This window comes from Alosa alosa, chromosome 10 (genome assembly GCF_017589495.1).
Source record: "Alosa alosa isolate M-15738 ecotype Scorff River chromosome 10, AALO_Geno_1.1, whole genome shotgun sequence".
Lineage (NCBI taxonomy): Eukaryota > Metazoa > Chordata > Actinopteri > Clupeiformes > Clupeidae > Alosa > Alosa alosa.
The window spans coordinates 13,165,691-13,187,540 of NC_063198.1; the positions used below are offsets into that span (position 1 = coordinate 13,165,691).

The 21,850-nt window shown below is 41.5% G+C and overlaps 1 protein-coding gene across 2 annotated transcripts in view; it reads left to right on the top strand.

Annotated features, from left to right (window-relative positions):
- Positions 1-21,385, top strand: part of lactbl1b (lactamase, beta-like 1b) — a 46,397-nt gene extending 25,012 nt beyond the window's left edge. For both annotated transcript variants that reach the window (XM_048256019.1, XM_048256020.1), the window contains 3 exons: positions 16,830-17,077; positions 18,904-19,009; positions 19,234-21,385. In XM_048256019.1, the coding sequence (XP_048111976.1) occupies positions 16,830-17,077; positions 18,904-19,009; positions 19,234-20,212 (1,333 nt within the window). In that variant the 3' untranslated portion in view covers positions 20,213-21,385. The remainder of the gene's footprint in view (positions 1-16,829; positions 17,078-18,903; positions 19,010-19,233) is intronic.
- Positions 21,386-21,850: the final 465 nt, after the last annotated feature.

The following is a 21,850-nucleotide window of genomic DNA, read 5'->3' on the forward strand; positions in this document are numbered from 1 at the left end:
GTGGACACAGAGAGCCTGACCAGCAGTCAGTGAAATGTTTGAAAAGTTAACCATGATACTTTGAAGACCTGGCTTGGGCAACTGCTGTAGCAAGACAACACCATCAGCCGTGTTAACTTGTTCAATCATCAGCTTACTTCTAATTGTGTAGACTAACTTAAGTAAGTTTCACTATAACTTAAAAGCTGGTTCATGGCGAAAGTACGTAGATGAATGGTTATCATGTAAGAGGTTTCATTTAGGAAGCAGGTTCGATACCCACGTGGAATTATTAGGCTATTTAGTTACTTATTTTTTTGGTGGCATATTCATGGTCCAGTGCATGTAGCGTAGGCCTACTACAGACAATTTTGTCATTTAAATATGTCATGCATATTTGTATTTGTTCGTCTGTTCCATCAGAAAAAGAGACAAATCTGCAAGCGGCCACATCTGTCAAAGAAACGTCACCAACGCAGCCAGTTAACATGGGTGCCAGTTGCCATGTAACACCGGTAGTGACAATAGTGCAAAAGTAACACCAATGTAGAAGCTTCAAAAATACAATATTGCAATAGGCTAGCATATGTCAGCAACATGTTGAAGTTCGTTGAGTTTGAACGAGGATGTGAGCAAGCAGAGCAGAGGGACAGTGAGCAGGTGGTGGAGCCTAGTTGAGGCTACATGATAAGAACTCAGTAGTGGAGCAGGTAGGCTATGTGTGACATGCCATGCTGACGATGATGATTATGATGACTTATTAATTGCGATAATGTAATGATATAGTAATGATAACGTAAGGCCGTGCTGTGATTATAATAACAAATAGTGCAACTTAAATGTTCTAAATGAATGATTTGTAAACCCGGACAGCAAAAGAGTGTCAAATCGATGTTAATTGTTGGTCAGATTGATCAGTTTCCGTCAGACGCCCAAAATTCAACATCGATGGCATGAGTGGTGGTTGGTCTCTCAAAGTAGAGCGTCGAAAGCGTTCTATCTTGGAAGGGTTATCATGGTAAAGATGGGCTAAAAGACTGTAAACTGACAGAAATGTAGGCTACAAAACATAAAGTCATATTTCCAGCAACAGCCCTGTTTATTTTGTGTTGTTTCAGTTGGCCTACAGTGATTAACGTCTACGACAATCAAGGTAATTTAGCTCTTTACACATAGGCTTCAGTAACTGTTTGGTGCTGAATGTAGCCTATTGAATAATTTGAAATGATACTTTGAATTCAAGCAGAAGTGCTCCATGACAGTTGAAAATATATGCATATTTAAGGGTAATGCAAAGATTTTGTATTTAATTAGGTGTGCCCGAACGATTTGAGGGCCGCTTGGGCCAAATATGCCAGGGCCGATTTTTGGTCCCAGTCCGCCCCTGCTCTCGCCAGACCAGAATACATTCTCTCAGTATTTCATAGGCTTGTCCAAATGTTGCCTATTACCTATGATTGTCTCTGTAACAATTGTACCTGCTGCCTCCAAGTCTTTTTGGAGCTTTCTCCGAGTGGTCCTTGGCTCTTGGGCTACTCTTCTGGCTATCCTTCTGACTTTTTGGTCAGAAATCTTGCGAGGACATCCTTTGCATGGCCGGTTGATGATGCAGTGATGTTCCTTTCACTTGCAGATAATGGCTCCAATACTGCTTACTGGATGATTCTGAAGATTTGAAATGCATCTGTAACCAGTTCCATTGATATGGTTTGCAACAATAAGGTTGCAAAGGTCTTGGGAGAGCTCTTTGCTTTTACCCATCATAAAATGTTTCTTGTGTGACACTTAGGTAATGATAGCCCATCAATATGTACTAACCCAGCTTATATTCATTTGCACAGATAGGAGGGATAATTACTCTCTAACTATTTATAGATACAAACTCGTTCCTTGCCATTCCTATATATTTAAACAAATATTCCCTTTGTGTACTGCTTTTTCTAAGCGTGTTCAATACTTTTTTCCTGTGCCATTCCACTTTTTTACTCTTAACTCAACTTCTGGACATTAATGTTTGGATTGTTTTTAAATGGGTGGATTACCTAAGTTATGACTAATGTCTGGTGAAAATTTCATGCAAATAACCTCATTGGAAGTATGCTTACTGAAAAAAATGTTGACGTGTTCAATACTTATTTTCCCCGCTGTATTATATCCTAAAAAAGGTAAAAAACATGAATTATGTTAAAATAGGCACAATAAACACATAATACACATAATTAACTATTTTAAATAGTAAACTATTTTAAATAGTTTCTTGAGGTCTTAATAAAACATCTGTTCCAAAATACAAAAAGGAAGAATCCCCACAACACCGTTTCCAACACTGTCCTCGATTGTGTGGTTGTTCCTTTACAAACATGAGCATCTTGTACAACGGCTTTGCTTCAATAATTTTGACCAAAGCCTTGACTAATAGTGCTGTTTATTAAAACTGCACTGTATTGCCTGTATGTAAACTTTGAAAGGCATGCTGGGATTCTTTCCAGGTGAGTGAACTTAGGGACCGTTATCAGGCACTGTTTTGGTATTTACTGTGTGCCTGACTGCAGATTCCAAAGGTGGTGATTGATGTTTTCTCTCTTGAATACAGATGAGGCCCCTTGTTTTGTCATTGGTCAGCTCTTGCTCCCGCTCGCGCTCCTGCTCGATGAACTCATACATGCTGATGATGTGGGTTTCCTTTTGGGCCGACCGTTGGCCCAAATGATTAAATTATATAGCCTATTCTATCGGCCCAATAGGTGCGTCGGCCCACCGGGAAAATGCCCGGTATGCCAGATGGCCAGTCCGCCCATGGAGCCAGAAATTGTGTACACGAAATTGCGGCTGGTGCCGGTGTTACATGGCAACTGGCTCCCATGTTAACTGGCTGCGTTGATGACGTTTCATGATTGATGACGAGTCTTTGACAGATGTGGCCGCTTGCAGATTTGTCACTTTCTGATATACTAGAGACGCACACAAATATGCATGACATGTTTAAAAGTCAAAATTGTATGTAGTACTACATGCACTGGACCATGAATATGCCACCCAAAAAACAAACATCTAAATAGCATAAATAAACACATGTGGGTATCGAACCATGAATAAATTGACTTATTTGCTTGGTAATCAGGCGTCTGTCCACTTTGCCCACGAACCAGCTGGACGGTACTCACAGAAATGTACTTTAATTGTATGATTAAAAGAAGTCAGCTAACGTTATTATGATTGTAACAAGTTAACATAGCTGTTCATGTTATCTGGCTACCATGTTATCATGCTACCGTTGCCCAAGCCATTTAGTAGACCTTCAAAGTATCATGGTTAAGTTTTACAAAGCGTTTCACTGAGGTAAGGCTGTGGGCCCGCCCCTACCTGAAGTGTCTGTAGAGGCACATGAGCGTCAGGAAATAAATCAAATAAAAATGTGTTGCCTAATTGTGTATCCTTTTGTCCAGCCTATTCTTTTAAGAATTCAGTTCATGAAACACAGGCATTGAAACGCACACACTGCAATGGGCAGGAGAAGTCTATAACTAATATTTTACACAAAATTTGCGCACAGGGAGAGTCAAAACTCTTAGGCTTATAGGCTATTAACGTTAATGTTGCTGACATGTAAACATGGGTTTGATGTTTTTTATACTTTATTTCCCAATTTGTAAGCTGGTGCTTCTCCTATGGCATAACAGGTTCATGCCTGTAAATTGCTTTTTTCACTTGGTCGACATGGGTTCAATCCTCCCCATCACACGCGTTTTTTATTATTATTTATTTATTTTTTAGACCAGCAACACTTCCTCAATTTAGGCTACAGATAGACTAGGTGGACACAGAGAGCCTGACCAGCAGTCAGTGAAATGTTTGAAAAGTTAACCATGATACTTTGAAGACCTGGCTTGGGCAACTGCTGTAGCAAGACAACACCATCAGCCGTGTTAACTTGTTCAATCATCAGCTTACTTCTAATTGTATAGACTAACTTAAGTAAGTTTCACTATAACTTAAAAGCTGGTTCATGGCGAAAGTACGTAGATGAATGGTTATCATGTAAGAGGTTTCATTTAGGAAGCAGGTTCGATACCCAATGGAATTATTAGGCTATTTAGTTACTTATTTTTTGGTGGCATATTCATGGTCCAGTGCATGTAGCGTAGGCCTACTACAGACAATTTTGTCATTTAAATATGTCATGCATATTTGTATTTGTTCGTCTCCAGTTTCCATCAGAAAGTGACAAATCTGCAAGCGGCCACATCTGTCAAAGAAACGTCACCAACGCAGCCAGTTAACATGGGTGCCAGTTGCCATGTAACACCGGTAGTGACAATAGTGCAAAAGTAACACCAATGTAGAAGCTTCAAAAATACAATATTGCAATAGGCTAGCATATGTCAGCAACATGTTGAAGTTCGTTGAGTTTGAACGAGGATGTGAGCAAGCAGAGCAGAGGGACAGTGAGCAGGTGGTGGAGCCTAGTTGAGGCTACATGATAAGAACTCAGTAGTGGAGCAGGTAGGCTATGTGTGACATGCCATGCTGACGATGATGATTATGATGACTTATTAATTGCGATAATGTAATGATATAGTAATGATAACGTAAGGCCGTGCTGTGATTATAATAACAAATAGTGCAACTTAAATGTTCTAAATGAATGATTTGTAAACCCGGACAGCAAAAGAGTGTCAAATCGATGTTAATTGTTGGTCAGATTGATCAGTTTCCGTCAGACGCCCAAAATTCAACATCGATGGCATGAGTGGTGGTTGGTCTCTCAAAGTAGAGCGTCGAAAGCGTTCTATCTTGGAAGGGTTATCATGGTAAAGATGGGCTAAAAGACTGTAAACTGACAGAAATGTAGGCTACAAAACATAAAGTCATATTTCCAGCAACAGCCCTGTTTATTTTGTGTTGTTTCAGTTGGCCTACAGTGATTAACGTCTACGACAATCAAGGTAATTTAGCTCTTTACACATAGGCTTCAGTAACTGTTTGGTGCTGAATGTAGCCTATTGAATAATTTGAAATGATACTTTGAATTCAAGCAGAAGTGCTCCATGACAGTTGAAAATATATGCATATTTAAGGGTAATGCAAAGATTTTGTATTTAATTAGGTGTGCCCGAACGATTTGAGGGCCGCTTGGGCCAAATATGCCAGGGCCGATTTTTGGTCCCAGTCCGCCCCTGCTCTCGCCAGACCAGAATACATTCTCTCAGTATTTCATAGGCTTGTCCAAATGTTGCCTATTACCTATGATTGTCTCTGTAACAATTGTACCTGCTGCCTCCAAGTCTTTTTGGAGCTTTCTCCGAGTGGTCCTTGGCTCTTGGGCTACTCTTCTGGCTATCCTTCTGACTTTTTGGTCAGAAATCTTGCGAGGACATCCTTTGCATGGCCGGTTGATGATGCAGTGATGTTCCTTTCACTTGCAGATAATGGCTCCAATACTGCTTACTGGATGATTCTGAAGATTTGAAATGCATCTGTAACCAGTTCCATTGATATGGTTTGCAACAATAAGGTTGCAAAGGTCTTGGGAGAGCTCTTTGCTTTTACCCATCATAAAATGTTTCTTGTGTGACACTTAGGTAATGATAGCCCATCAATATGTACTAACCCAGCTTATATTCATTTGCACAGATAGGAGGGATAATTACTCTCTAACTATTTATAGATACAAACTCGTTCCTTGCCATTCCTATATATTTAAACAAATATTCCCTTTGTGTACTGCTTTTTCTAAGCGTGTTCAATACTTTTTTTCCTGTGCCATTCCACTTTTTTACTCTTAACTCAACTTCTGGACATTAATGTTTGGATTGTTTTTAAATGGGTGGATTACCTAAGTTATGACTAATGTCTGGTGAAAATTTCATGCAAATAACCTCATTGGAAGTATGCTTACTGAAAAAATGTTGCGTGTTCAATACTTATTTTCCCCGCTGTATTATATCCTAAAAAAGGTAAAAAACATGAATTATGTTAAAATAGGCACAATAAACACATAATACACATAATTAACTATTTTAAATAGTAAACTATTTTAAATAGTTTCTTGATGTCTTAATAAAACATCTGTTCCAAAATACAAAAAGGAAGAATCCCCACAACACCGTTTCCAACACTGTCCTCGATTGTGTGGTTGTTCCTTTACAAACATGAGCATCTTGTACAACGGCTTTGCTTCAATAATTTTGACCAAAGCCTTGACTAATAGTGCTGTTTATTAAAACTGCACTGTATTGCCTGTATGTAAACTTTGAAAGGCATGCTGGGATTCTTTCCAGGTGAGTGAACTTAGGGACCGTTATCAGGCACTGTTTTGGTATTTACTGTGTGCCTGACTGCAGATTCCAAAGGTGGTGATTGATGTTTTCTCTCTTGAATACAGATGAGGCCCCTTGTTTTGTCATTGGTCAGCTCTTGCTCCCGCTCGCGCTCCTGCTCGATGAACTCATACATGCTGATGATGTGGGTTTCCTTTTGGGCCGACCGTTGGCCCAAATGATTAAATTATATAGCCTATTCTATCGGCCCAATAGGTGCGTCGGCCCACCGGGAAAATGCCCGGTATGCCAGATGGCCAGTCCGCCCATGGAGCCAGAAATTGTGTACACGAAATTGCGGCGGGTGCCGGTGTTACATGGCAACTGGCTCCCATGTTAACTGGCTGCGTTGATGACGTTTCATGATTGATGACGAGTCTTTGACAGATGTGGCCGCTTGCAGATTTGTCACTTTCTGATATACTAGAGACGCACACAAATATGCATGACATGTTTAAAAGTCAAAATTGTATGTAGTACTACATGCACTGGACCATGAATATGCCACCCAAAAAACAAACATCTAAATAGCATAAATAAACACATGTGGGTATCGAACCATGAATAAATTGACTTATTTGCTTGGTAATCAGACGTCTGTCCACTTGCGCCACGAACCAGCTGACGGTACTCACAGAAATGTACTTTAATTGTATGATTAAAAGAAGTCAGCTAACGTTATTATGATTGTAACAAGTTAACATAGCTGTTCATGTTATCTGGCTACCATGTTATCATGCTACCGTTGCCCAAGCCATTTAGTAGACCTTCAAAGTATCATGGTTAAGTTTTACAAACGTTTCACTGAGGTAAGGCTGTGGCCGCCCGCCCCTACCTGAAGTGTCTGTAGAGGCACATGAACGTCAGGAAATAAATCAAATAAAAATGTGTTGCCTAATTGTGTATCCTTTTGTCCAGCCTATTCTTTTAAGAATTCAGTTCATGAAACACAGGCATTGAAACGCACACTGCAATGGGCAGGAGAAGTCTATAACTAATATTTTACACAAAATTTGCGCACAGGGAGAGTCAAAACTCTTAGGCTTATAGGCTATTAACGTTAATGTTGCTGACATGTAAACATGGGTTTGATGTTTTTTTATACTTTATTTCCCAATTTGTAAGCTGGTGCTTCTCCTATGGCGCAACAGGTTCATGCCTGTAAATTGCTTTTTCACGCAGTCGACATGGGTTCAATCCTCCCCATCACACGTTTTTTTATTATTATTTATTTATTTTTAGACCAGCAACACTTCCTCAATTTAGGCTACAGATAGACTAGGTGGACACAGAGAGCCTGACCAGCAGTCAGTGAAATGTTTGAAAAGTTAACCATGATACTTTGAAGACCTGGCTTGGGCAACTGCTGTAGCAAGACAACACCATCAGCCGTGTTAACTTGTTCAATCATCAGCTTACTTCTAATTGTATAGACTAACTTAAGTAAGTTTCACTATAACTTAAAAGCTGGTTCATGGCGAAAGTACGTAGATGAATGGTTATCATGTAAGAGGTTTCATTTAGGAAGCAGGTTCGATACCCACATGGAATTATTAGGCTATTTAGTTACTTATTTTTTTGGTGGCATATTCATGGTCCAGTGCATGTAGCGTAGGCCTACTACAGACAATTTTGTCATTTAAATATGTCATGCATATTTGTATTTGTTCGTCTCCAGTTTCCATCAGAAAGTGACAAATCTGCAAGCGGCCACATCTGTCAAAGAAACGTCACCAACGCAGCCAGTTAACATGGGTGCCAGTTGCCATGTAACACCGGTAGTGACAATAGTGCAAAAGTAACACCAATGTAGAAGCTTCAAAAATACAATATTGCAATAGGCTAGCATATGTCAGCAACATGTTGAAGTTCGTTGAGTTTGAACGAGGATGTGAGCAAGCAGAGCAGAGGGACAGTGAGCAGGTGGTGGAGCCTAGTTGAGGCTACATGATAAGAACTCAGTAGTGGAGCAGGTAGGCTATGTGTGACATGCCATGCTGACGATGATGATTATGATGACTTATTAATTGCGATAATGTAATGATATAGTAATGATAACGTAAGGCCGTGCTGTGATTATAATAACAAATAGTGCAACTTAAATGTTCTAAATGAATGATTTGTAAACCCGGACAGCAAAAAGAGTGTCAAATCGATGTTAATTGTTGGTCAGATTGATCAGTTTCCGTCAGGCGCCCAAAATTCAACATCGATGGCATGAGTGGTGGTTGGTCTCTCAAAGTAGAGCGTCCGAAAAGCGTTCTATCTTGGAAGGGTTATCATGGTAAAGATGGGCTAAAAGACTGTAAACTGACAGAAATGTAGGCTACAAAACATAAAGTCATATTTCCAGCAACAGCCCTGTTTATTTTGTGTTGTTTCAGTTGGCCTACAGTGATTAACGTCTACGACAATCAAGGTAATTTAGCTCTTTACACATAGGCTTCAGTAACTGTTTGGTGCTGAATGTAGCCTATTGAATAATTTGAAATGATACTTTGAATTCAAGCAGAAGTGCTCCATGACAGTTGAAAATATATGCATATTTAAGGGTAATGCAAAGATTTTGTATTTAATTAGGTGTGCCCGAGCGATTTGAGGGCGCTTGGATAAATATGCCAGGGCCGATTTTTGGTCCCAGTCCGCCCCTGCTCTCGCCAGACCAGAATACATTCTCTCAGTATTTCATAGGCTTGTCCAAATGTTGCCTATTACCTATGATTGTCTCTGTAACAATTGTACCTGCTGCCTCCAAGTCTTTTGGAGCTTTCTCCAGTGGTCCTTGGCTCTTGGGCTACTCTTCTGGCTATCCTTCTGACTTTTTTGGTCAGAAATCTTCTTATGAGGACATCCTTTGCATGGCGGTTGATGATGCAGTGATGTTCCTTTCACTTGCAGATAATGGCTCCAATACTGCTTACTGGATGATTCTGAAGATTTGAAATGCATCTGTAACCAGTTCCATTGATATGGTTTGCAACAATAAGGTTGCAAAGGTCTTGGGAGAGCTCTTTGCTTTTACCCATCATAAAATGTTTCTTGTGTGACACTTAGGTAATGATAGCCCATCAATATGTACTAACCCAGCTTATATTCATTTGCACAGATAGGAGGGATAATTACTCTCTAACTATTTATAGATACAAACTCGTTCCTTGCCATTCCTATATATTTAAACAAATATTCCCTTTGTGTACTGCTTTTTCTAAGCGTGTTCAATACTTTTTTCCTGTGCCATTCCACTTTTTTACTCATAACTCAACTTCTGGACATTAATGTTTGGATTGTTTTTAAATGGGTGGATTACCTAAGTTATGACTAATGTCTGGTGAAAATTTCATGCAAATAACCTCATTGGAAGTATGCTTACTGAAAAAAATGTTGACGTGTTCAATACTTATTTTCCCCGCTGTATTATATCCTAAAAAAGGTAAAAAACATGAATTATGTTAAAATAGGCACAATAAACACATAATACACATAATTAACTATTTTAAATAGTAAACTATTTTAAATAGTTTCTTGAGGTCTTAATAAAACATCTGTTCCAAAATACAAAAAGGAAGAATCCCCACAACACCGTTTCCAACACTGTCCTCGATTGTGTGGTTGTTCCTTTACAAACATGAGCATCTTGTACAACGGCTTTGCTTCAATAATTTTGACCAAAGCCTTGACTAATAGTGCTGTTTATTAAAACTGCACTGTATTGCCTGTATGTAAACTTTGAAAGGCATGCTGGGATTCTTTCCAGGTGAGTGAACTTAGGGACCGTTATCAGGCACTGTTTTGGTATTTACTGTGTGCCTGACTGCAGATTCCAAAGGTGGTGATTGATGTTTTCTCTCTTGAATACAGATGAGGCCCCTTGTTTTGTCATTGGTCAGCTCTTGCTCCCGCTCGCGCTCCTGCTCGATGAACTCATATATGCTGATGATGTGGGTTTCCACTGCTGTCAATCGGTCTCTTGAAAAGAGCCCACACTCTGGCAGTTCAGAAGTCACTCAGAAGACACAGACTAACACTGTCCCACTCTTTCTCTGTATCTCCCTCTCCCTCACACACACATACACACACACCCACATACAGAGACATCTCCCACCCAAACATACACACAGACACACTCACACACACTCTTATCTAAAGACACCCATGTGATCTTGACTTTACCTGCAGTCAGTTGATAAGTAGTTTGTTTACTCAGATGTGCTCACATAGCGTCTGAAGCCTTTAGCTGCAAACAATCAGTCTCAGCCTTTTTAGAGCGCAGCAGGGATGCTGAAGGAGACATGCTCAGCTTCCAGAAGTGTTCTATTTCATGTCTGTCAATTCGCTCTCAGATGCTTTCATTGAGTGTCATTTTTGGGGGCTTACTGATCCCAATCATGAAATTGCTTCATTTGACCGACCACAGTTGCTCTCTTCAGGGTTTGCCCCTTTGGTTGTTCCAATTTTTTGCACTGCGAATGCAGACTGCTTAAATACCTCTCTCCAAGATCGCACTGACCTACTGTGCTGGTCTATTGTGGTTCGGTGGGTTTGTTGGGTTGTGTGAGTACCCTCATAATGGTGAGCAGTGGGCCAGGTGGCCGTCGTGTTTCGATTTCATATTGGAACTTTTCCGCTCCATTTCCCTTCCATTGGCTGGAGCTGGCCACTTACAGAAAAGATGTCAGTGGGGTCATTGTCATCACGGGCAACAAACTGTTGATCAAAGACCGAGTCTAACTCTGTCTGAGATTACGCAGCATTGTGGAAGAAAAATATGGGCCATTTGATGACATTTGAGAGAAGGTCTGCCTTCTGCCTCTTCTCTCTCTCTCCCCCCTCTCTTTTTCTCTTTCTTTCTCCCTCCCTCTCTTTTATCCTGCCTCACCTTATCTCTTATATTTGCACCTGATTCTCTTCCTCCGATGTCTCCTTCTGTCTCTCCTCTTCCTCTCCCTTCTCTCCCTTGACCCTTTACGTCTTTCACTCTAATATGGCCTTCTCCTCTGCTCACTCTCTCCTCCTGTTGATGACTCCCCCAGGGCCGGCGCTAGCCATTTGGGTGCCCTAAGCACAAATGCTTGGTGGTGCCCCCAACCCCCAACCAACCAGCCACCACCACCACCAAAGGAATAACAACCATTCAGAATTTCTTAGGTTCTCTTTATTTACAAAATCAGAGCTGACTTTAAAAGGCCCTCTCCGCACAATTTCCACACATCAGCATCTAAAATGTGAGCTGACCATAGAGCAGGATCAGTTGGAGGGGGCAGATATGTCTCTGCAGTGTCACTTGCTGATGGCCCCTCAGTGACAGGACTCACTCTGCCTTCAGAAGCAGATGCGGTTGTGTGTCGACTTGTATCTGTACCTGGGCTATTTGATGATTGTTGGTCAGGGCTGAGTGCTGTTGCAGAGTCTGCAGAGCTGGTTGGTGGCTGGTGTTGTGGACTAGAACTGATGGTTGATCTAATTCTTCCTCCTGGCCTTGAGTTACTCCTTGCATGTATCTTAGCATTGAGCCTGCATTCAGAAATACAAGACAAAATATTCAGGGATTCTACTGAAATGCATTTTTGATTGAACCATCATACAAAGATATTGCACACATTAGGCTAGTCTTTTAGGTTTATATATGTATAGGCCTATGTGTCACATGTGACACTATGTGAAAATGTAAAATTCAAAACTCTATTTTACCTTTAAAAGAGGTCTAGGCACAATATAATAATTCTGTACATAATTTGACAACTCTGTGAATATGGAAATCTAATTGCAGTTCCACCAACACTTGCCGCCCTCTATGAATCTCTTGAAAATAACCACATAGAACAACTAAACTTATCTAAAGCTGTCTAATTTGGCAAAATCACATTACGTTCAGTTACAGGGTTTTTCCAAAGTTCACCTTAATAAGAGCCGTTTCCCACTCATCTATCGTAATTGATAACAAACGCCGAAAAAGCGTCCTGAAATGCAAAGCAAACTAGGCTAATAGGCTAACGTTATCTCTGATGGCTAAAAGAAATAGCAAGCCCAGTTTAAGCATAGGCTAATCAGAAATACCATTGCTAGCTAGCAACCTAAGGAAGGATTGCTAGTCTTATGCACCGATTGCTAACGTTAACAGAAAACAGCCGAGTGTTGAATTGCATTCAATAACCCATAATCCATATCCATATCCACAACGTAAAATAACTAGCTAGCCAGCATCAATCAACGTAACACTTGAACATGAACATGGCTAGTAGGAGCTTACGTTACAAAGTTTAAAGCATAGACATGCATACACACAAGGGCTACAAAACTAACATTTTTTTATTTATTTAAAACATTGTCTTGCCTGCAAGCGCCGCGCGAGTATCATCCGGCTATCTCTTCTTTTTCCTTTTTTCCGCCCCCGACTCTTGAGGCCATGTCAAAGGTGTCCTACGCGCAGAGGCGATTCTAGAGTTTGTGGGGGCCCTAAGCAAAAATTCCTAGGGGGCCCTACCAAACAGGGTTCATCACCAATATGTTAGGCTGTAAATAATCTGACATGAAAAACCTTGTTATGTTGAAGATATAAATGTAGCCTCAAGAATAAAACATGAATAAATAATGAAAAAAACAATACAGTAAATTAATACAGTAAATTAGGCCTACTTAAAAAACCTTTTCACAAAATATAAAGTTATTTATATTGACGAACTCCCCTTTCAATATTGTGAATAGTAAATGTGGGCACTACAACACTAGGCTACAATAATTGTGGCATTGATGGACAGTTTAACACGGAGCCTGGCTTATTCTAATTACTTCTTTGGATAAAGTCTATCTTACTTTTATTCTTATATAGGCTACTTGGTTGGCCCATCTCCTGACAATGTTACAATGCTTACAGTAGAAGCGAGAAGCAAACTACAGAAGTTGAAGCTGGGAGAAAAATAGCTGGGCCTATAAAGAGAAATAGAAAGAAAATGTTGCATTCATCTTACCCGGTTTCACAAATGCAAAGCCTGTGTATCTGATACTGTATGCAATATGACTGTATGACTGTAATATCATAACGCACTACAAAACGCAGCGGCACCTTCAAGGTGGCCTATCTGCTCCAAACAGAAGCACAAAAGCGGGGTATGCACAGCTAGCAGGATCCAGTGCGTTCTGGTGTTCTTTCTCATATTTGTTTAAGCACCACTCACAGTCTAATTGGTGAATAGCCTAGGCTATATGTAAATCGATATTGTAAAATAAGAGACTAAACAAATTGGACTGCCAGAATAATCTGGCTGAGCTAAATAATTTCAGAGGCGGGCCAGCTTTGGCCACCTGTTGCCGACCCATGTCGTAGCCTAAATGTGAGGTGTTTCAGTGATATTTTAATTCCATGTCGACTGAGCCGATAGGGAGTTTTTTTTTTTTTTTTATTAAGTAAAACGCCTATTCAGCCGACCGAGAGTTCAGCAGAACTGTTAGTGTTCATGACTACAGGAGGAGAAGTGTCTGTGTCAGTTTGAGGACAAGAAACGGTGCATCAAAGGGTCAAAATATTAGCAGCCAAAGAGAATCGTTGATAAAAGAACAAGTGATGGTGTAAACTTAAAAATCTTTGGCGGCACGCGATTTAAAAAAATCAATGCGTTATAGGCCTAGCCTACTTGGTGCTTAGCCAAATCGCACCGCAATTGACAGACCTAATACAAACATATTAACATCCTTGCTTAACTAGTTGTAACTGTCGCTAGCTAGCTCAAGTTTATTGTCATATAGATAGATGTAGCAAACCATGTTCAATCTTTCTGTCAATTAACATTAGCCTACCATAACTTCATTGAGTCAATGCCAAACTCCGATGTTGATCCGTCATCACTTTGCACCCTCGATTGAAGTTTACCACAATAGCCTAAATATGTAGGCCATACGGATTCTTTGAACTCTTTTGAACACAGATCCTCTGTTTATAAGTCCATAGCATACATACACAGATGCTCTGTTTGTACAACAGGACAGGAGCACACAAAATCACTCAATCATTCAAGATCTATGAACGGAATTCTCGCTTGTCCCACCGGCAAACGCGCTGAGACCAGGTCTCGGCGGGCGTCCTAGCAGCTCGGGGCTCCAAGCAATTGCCTGCCTTGCCTATTGACAAGGTGCGCCTCTGCCTACGCGCAGTGCGTGATGTGCGTTGCGTGTGCAGAGCGCCGCCGGCACTGCTCCCCCCAGGGGACGTGCACAGAGGGGCTTGAGGCCTTTTTTGTGTATAAATAGGCATATAATAGGCTATTCCTGTTTGAACACAACGTTTCAAACTTTGCCAAAAAATATGGATTGAATAGAAAAGTAAAAAATGTAAAAAAATATGAGGTCAGGAGATTAGACTTTGAGTAGTTGTTGAGGTCCATCCCTTCCTCCCGGCAACGATGTGCTCAGTCACACAGCCAGGCAGTCACGTCAGACGGCCAAAAATGGCTGCGCGGGAATGATGCCAAAAACCTCCCTTGTGTGTATGTCAGAGCATGGCTTGAGCTTGATGGCGAATGCAATGATTTCATTTAATGGCAGATGTTTATGTTCCATCTGTGCTTCTTGGACAAGAGTAAATTGAACACAAAGGGACCCCATTAGACGTATTGGAACAGGAAGACATAATCAGAGGCGTCAAAAACTTCACAGGGTTTGGACTGCATCCTTACTTAGGCCTACAAATTAGAGGGAAGCAGACTGGAGAATGGCGTCAGAGACGGTTGATAAAGCTAACTATAGAATTTTTGATGGCGTTGTCATGGTGTCAGAATCATGGCCAATAAAACGTCAGAAAAGGTGTACCAGAGACGGTTGATAAAGCTTTTATATTAAGGATCTTTGGGTGTACTGTTTGCCATAGTTCTCTCCACTGGAGGTGACACATGCATGATTATGACCCATGAGCTTGTCCCAAGATTAACAGTAGCCTATATTTGTAACATCGACAAACTGAGATCTATGTGAAAAAAATCCGGACCTCTCCTTTATTGAATGGGGAGATTTTACGGCAGTACTTGGGAAGCTAACAGCTTTCTGTCAGGATCTGGTTTGTTGGTTACCGTTTTTGTCATAACTCCCTGATGCATTTTGCGGAAGCAGATGTTCCTTCATCAGTGCCTTGCTTGTTTATGTTGTGTTTGCTTGTTTATGTTGTTATTAGTGTTGTTGTTATAGTAGTTGTCTATATTGTAGTTTTTTTATTAGCTGGTGGGTTTTGTTTTAAATAATACAGTTAGATAGCTATGCAAATATTTGGATAAATTGTTACGAGAAGAGATACTGTATGTTGATGCCAGAAAAGGGGAAATAACATTTGGTGTCTAACAACAACCTAGGGTCCACTTCATACGCGGAGTTAGTGGGGGGGCAGGGGAAGCACTGCCCCCCCTGGTGGAAACGGGTAATTGCATTGTTTCAAAAATTAGTGAAATACGTCTGGCATGACCAGATATTTTAAAAATAATTTAAGTAACACAAAACAACAATATAAGGAACGGGCTGCGGTTGATGATGGGAGCAGCCAGGTTTTCTTCTTTTGCGATCCTTCACACCGAAAGCGACATTACGGCCAACCTGACGAGGCATGCAGGACGCAAAAAACGAAAATTACTGTTGCACTATATGGACATCTTACCGTGCCAACGTTGCAATAAAGGTTGCCTAAATGCCATGTCTATAAATGTCCACTCTGCTAGGTGGCTCGCATGCCAGCAGCACTCTTGAGGCGTCGGAGGTTTACCAACTTTCCACAAGCACAGCTAAGCTAGCTGGCATCCAGACATTCTTTAATTAACAAAATATGATTGTACAAAATATTCAATCAATGTGGCACAGAGGCTAGAGGCGGTGGATTAATTTATCAAAAGTGAGCAGCAACCAGACTCTATGGGCTAACCCCCGAATGTTTTCAACTGCTAGGCGACACCCCTGTCTACTGCGTTTCAAGACAACCGTGCTGCATGCTTGGCAACCGTGCAACCGTGCTTGGATTTCATAAGGACGAATTGTTAAATTGTTACAATGTAATTATATATATAAATCTTTATTTAGCATGTTTGTTTTCTCTATATGTTCTCATGCTGTGTTCCCCAAGTGGTAGGCCAGGTCTCATTTTGCGTTGTGTGTAGATTTGAACTTGTTGGACTTTTGATAAATGTATCAATTTTAGGTATTTTACATAAAATGGTACTTTGCCTAGTGCTGATTAATAAAGTGCTGTTGTGCTAATAAATAAATTGCTGTTGCGTGCTGTCGGTGGAGTGGGTGCTCACGGCTACGGTAAGAACCGTGTGACCTGTACAATTTTTTTTTTTTTGTCTCCCCGGCTCGAATGTCAAACTCCGCCTACGGTTCACTTTTGGATGTTGACAAGTGTTTGTTAATTCCAGTCTTACTCAAAACTGCACAACATTGTTTTGGTCCCAAACAAATATTCCCATTCGTTATTCTCCAAAACTAGACCCTACGTGGTTGTTAGATCATATTTTCTGCTATTATTTTTTGGGCAAACACATTTCTATGCATTTTTACCAGGATTGCCAGCCTGTCCAAGATCTTCCCCACTCTGATGCTCTATAAACTGTGGGAGGATGGGAAGGTGGGTTCCCTGGACGACCCCCTAGAGAAATATGTGGAGAACTTCACCATCAAAAACCCCCTGGGCAAAGCACCTAACTCCGAGCTTAAGTACGTGACAGATGGCCTGATCTTTCTTGACAGCGGGGAGGTCCAGATCCGCTCCTCCTCTGTCACGCTCCGCAGAATGGCCAGCCAGCTCTCCGGTGAGAAGTGTGTGTGTGTGTGTGTGTTTTGTTTGTGACATGAGTGTGTGTGTGCAGAAATATCAAATATATCCATATTGAATTAAACATTTTAACAAGGAACACCTAACAAGGGATGTCTGAAGCTGAGAATTCCACAACAGTGCCCACGTATTTCCCCAACTGCCTACCCATGAGAGCCATTGCAAATGTTGTTGTTGCTTTTCACTCTCAGCAGCTGGAAACCATAATAACACTGTGATAATTAGATCAATAAAACAACTCAACTGCTATGCTGATGACACGCAGCTCTATCTGCCTTTCAGTCCAAATTTAACTTCCACCTTCAACAAACTGTTTAGCTGTCTTGAGGATATCAAATCCTGGATGGCATGCAACTTTTTGCAATTAAATGAAAGCAAAACAGAAATAATTATCTTTGGCTCCCCCTCCTCTGTCGCCAACCTAAGCAATACACTTGGTCCTCTCTCACCTAACCTGCATAGCCAAGTCAAAAACCTGGGCGTTCAGTTAGACGGGTCCTTGAATTTTAACAAACAAGTCAGCAGTGTAGTCAAAGGAAGTTTCTACCAATTAAGAACCATAGATAAGGTGAAACCCATTCTGTCCGCGACTAATCTTGAAACCGTTGTCCATGCCTTCATCTCCTCCCGCTTAGACTACTCCAATTCTCTGTACATTGGCATGTAACAATCACATCTAAATAAACTCCAGCTGGTACAAAACGCTGCTGCTAGGTTCCTCACCAACACCAAAAAGAGTGATCACATAACAGCAATTTTAGCTCAGCTACACTGGCTTCCGGTCAAATTCAGGATTGAGTTTAAAATTTTACTTTTTGTTTTTAAAGCCCTTAAAGGTTTAGCCCCACCTTACATCTCTGAACTTCTGCCCCCACACTCTACTACCAGATCACTCAGGTCACAAGACCAACTACTGCTTGCTGTCCCACGTATACGCCTTAAAACCCGTGGCGACCGAGCTTTTTCTGTAGCTCTGGAATACCCTCCCTCCACATATCAAATCCTCCCCTACAATGACCTCCTTCAAATCCAATCTCAAGACATAATTTTTCTCACTTGCTTTTAATACAGTATGATGTTTTTGGTCTTGTCTTAATTTTCTTATTCATTTTTATTTATCTTATCTATTTTCTTGTCGCTGCTACTAATGCTGTCTTGCTACGAATAATCACACTTAGTTTATTTAGATGCATGGCCTTTGTGTAGATGAATGGTCTTATTGTTATGACTTATTTGCTAACCTTTCTTTGTTCAGCACTTTGGCTCAACCCCTGTTCAATCACAAGCGCAGTTGAACAGTTAACTGAGGGCAACATTAAAAGGAATCAAAAGTGTAGCGGTCATGATAATACTATACTAAATAATACTATACATGATCGGAAGATGTCAACAAGCAGAGAGATCATGCAAAGCAGTAGGCCTATTCTACTCCACTTAAGAAAATACTCAAACTACTCGTGCACGTAGGCTTTAATAGCCAAATCTAGCAGATAGGAAAGTTTAAGTGGATGTTGTGAAAGTGAAAGTTAGACATTAGAAATGATTTGGGGTAAATGGCATGTTTGAAATTTTATGGGCAATCAAATATACATACAGTACCACTGATGGCTAGAAGGGGTGTAAAACAAAGCTTAAGATTGAAATTCCAATTTCAGTGTCAGCAAGAATACGTAGAGCATTTTTGATGAGAACCCAATACCCATTTCTCTCTCTCTCTCTCTTTCTCTGCCCCCACCCTTTATCTGTCTCTATCTCACTGGCTTCCCACTCCGTTTCTCTCCATTTATCACATATAATGTGCAGGTCTTCCACGGCGGCTCAGGGCCACAAACCTGCTGTGGAAGGGGAAAACTCAATCTGCCATTAATTTATTGCAAGATGATGTCCTTGTGGCGGACCCTGGCACCAAGTGAGTAGCTCTTTAAGGTGTGAATTAATATCATTCACTTCAGGGCCAATGCGCTTCATATCTGATAGAGGGTGAGTTATGAGAAAGATGATTATCCTCACAGGTGGTAAAACAAATCACTTTTCTGACTCTTCCGAATTACTTTTCCACACTCTCCATTTATAATGATTTCATTGGATCATGAGGCGATTTTGTAAACCTGTCGCGCATTATCCGTTCCTCAGGTGTCATTACAGCAACCTGGCCTTCTCCCTATTGGCTCATGTTATGGCAGAGAGGGTGGTGGGACTGGACTACCAGCGGTGGATCAACGACAACATCCTGGACCGCCTGGGCATGGAGGACACAGGCTTTGACATCACACCGGCCATCCAGACCCAGATGGCCGTGGGGGTGTACAGCAACGGCCAGGCGGCGCCCCTCTACGACCTGGGCTGGTACCGGCCGTCGGGCCAAATGTTCTCCACGGCAGCGGACCTGGCTAAGCTGGCCATGATGCTGCTGGGCGCCTACCACCGCAAGCTGCTGGAGCCCGACACGCTGAAGATCATGCTGACGCCACTGTTCCGCTGCGACAAGGACTACTTCGCCAACCGCACCGGCACACCCTGGGAGGTCAACGAGGTGCTGGGCTATGAGATGGTGCGCAAGGACGGCGACCTGGACGGCTACTCGGCCACCTTCTCGCTGGTGCCGCGTCTCAAGCTGGGCTTGGTGGTGTTGATGGCCGGTACGCGGCCGCAGAACCAGGATGTTGTGGCCAAGGCCTACGGCCACATCATTCCCGCCATGGAGCGGGCATTCCGCGACGCCAAGCGGGCACTGGTTCCCCCGCCCGACCCTGTGCCCTACGTGGGCTTCTACACCTACGGGAACATCACCTATTACGAGATCAAAGCTGGACCAGACGGTGTTCTGATCATGCAGCAGTTCGGGCCCCAGATTGCAGACCTCATCCCGGAGAGGTACCGGACGATTAAGCTGAACTACCTGGTGGACCGAGTGTTCCGGGTGGTCTTCGAGAAGGAGTACCCCTGTGTCCTGCGCGTCAGCACTGCCTCTGTGTCCCTGGAGGCACAGGATGGACAGCTCTTTAACTTCTACGTCTTTGACAAGCGTGGGCTGTCCCCGGGCTTTGATGCCCCTGGCCTCAACACATATAACGTGGTCCGAATAGCCCGCCGCCCGACTTTCAACACCTGAGCTTCAACAAACTTCAAAAAAACTCTTGGGGGGGAGGGCATATTGGACCCATCGTGTTTTCAAATTAGCTTGCAAAAGCTTGCTAAATGGGTAACGGCTGTGAGTGGCCAGCAAAATGACCCTGACTGATTCCTTCAAAGCAAACTGTGTGCATGCCATTCTGTACTGTACATAATTAGTAGTGCAAGCGGTGCAATGGAGATAGAGTGACACTCTTGAAAAAAAATTTCTCTCTTTCATACTTTCCTTCATTCTCTCATTATTTCTCTTTCACTTTTTGTTTATTTATTTTATTTAAACTTTGCTGAGCTGTATTTGATATTATTTTTATACACTTGGCTGACCAAACCTTGGGCCTGTTTTGCATGTATATGTTCATGTCGTTCCTGTGTCAACCTTTCTGGATATGTTTATCTCTTGTGTTTTGTAGCGTCATGCACTACCAGACCAGAACATTGAAAAATCCCTTACCTGTTGTCATGACAGATTCTCTCTGTTATTAGCAACAAACACCACCATATTTCATCTGTGTCCTTAAGGTGTGAATGATTATGGTAAATGTTGTTAGTGCTTGGAAACACACAAAACTCCTCTCCACATCACCCAAACACCCATCACAAGGACAGGGGATTTAAGGGGCAAATGGAACAGTTAAAACAATCAATATAACTCTCCTTTCTTTTCACTGATTTCTGTTGATGTTTTTGTTGTTGCTGTGGTTTTTATGTCTGTCATGAAACAAAAGAACCATTCATTATTTTTTCAGATTGATAATGCATTATTTATTTATTTGTTTGTTTGTTTGTTTTATTTTGTTCTAAAAGCTATGGATGAAACATGTACATTTAATCCCCCATATCTAAACTGGAAAATGCCTCCTTTGGTCCCTTGATCCCTCTCCTTTGTAATGCTTTGATTAGGGCCAGTTGTATCAGCGCATCAAATTGACTCTGCATGACTCACCATTTTGGCACAGAGCCTTCTGTGCTGTCCAATTCCTGTGTAGAACTGACTGATTTGAGAAGGGCACATGTTCTAGTCCAGTGGTCACCAAACTACGGCCCGCCACCTCATTTTGGGTGGCCCCCCAAAACATGTCTGTGGTATGTAGCATCCGGCCCGCACGGGAGTCCGACATCGTTAAACTATAACCTCCGCAATTTCCCCCATTCATTCTCTATGGCGAGTCTTAACAGTACACATGTAATACTCTTTTTGTCCACTGGTGGTTGTTTTGGCGCTGTTTCGCGTTTGCCATCGAAAACGGAATGAAATGTACAGGCCTACCTGCAAACAATGTTAAGAGGCCTATGCTGACTGCATCAGTGCTCAAAGTATTCTAAAAGTGTATCCATTAATTGTTAATAACTAACTAACGTCTATTCAAGTCATATTTCTGGGACTTTCTGGGATAATTATTTCTATTTTTTATTCACTCGTTCAAATGTTCATAGAAAGAGTTCACAAAGTTCTCATAAGGTGAGTGAAAGTTAGAATGGTGGTAATATCAGACCACTTCAGCACTTCCTAAAATGTTCAGAGTTTGAGAACTTTAAATTATTTGTAGGATATTCACAACATGTGCTGTGTATTCAAAGACACAGAGTTCAGAGTTCACACACTTTTAATAAAATATAC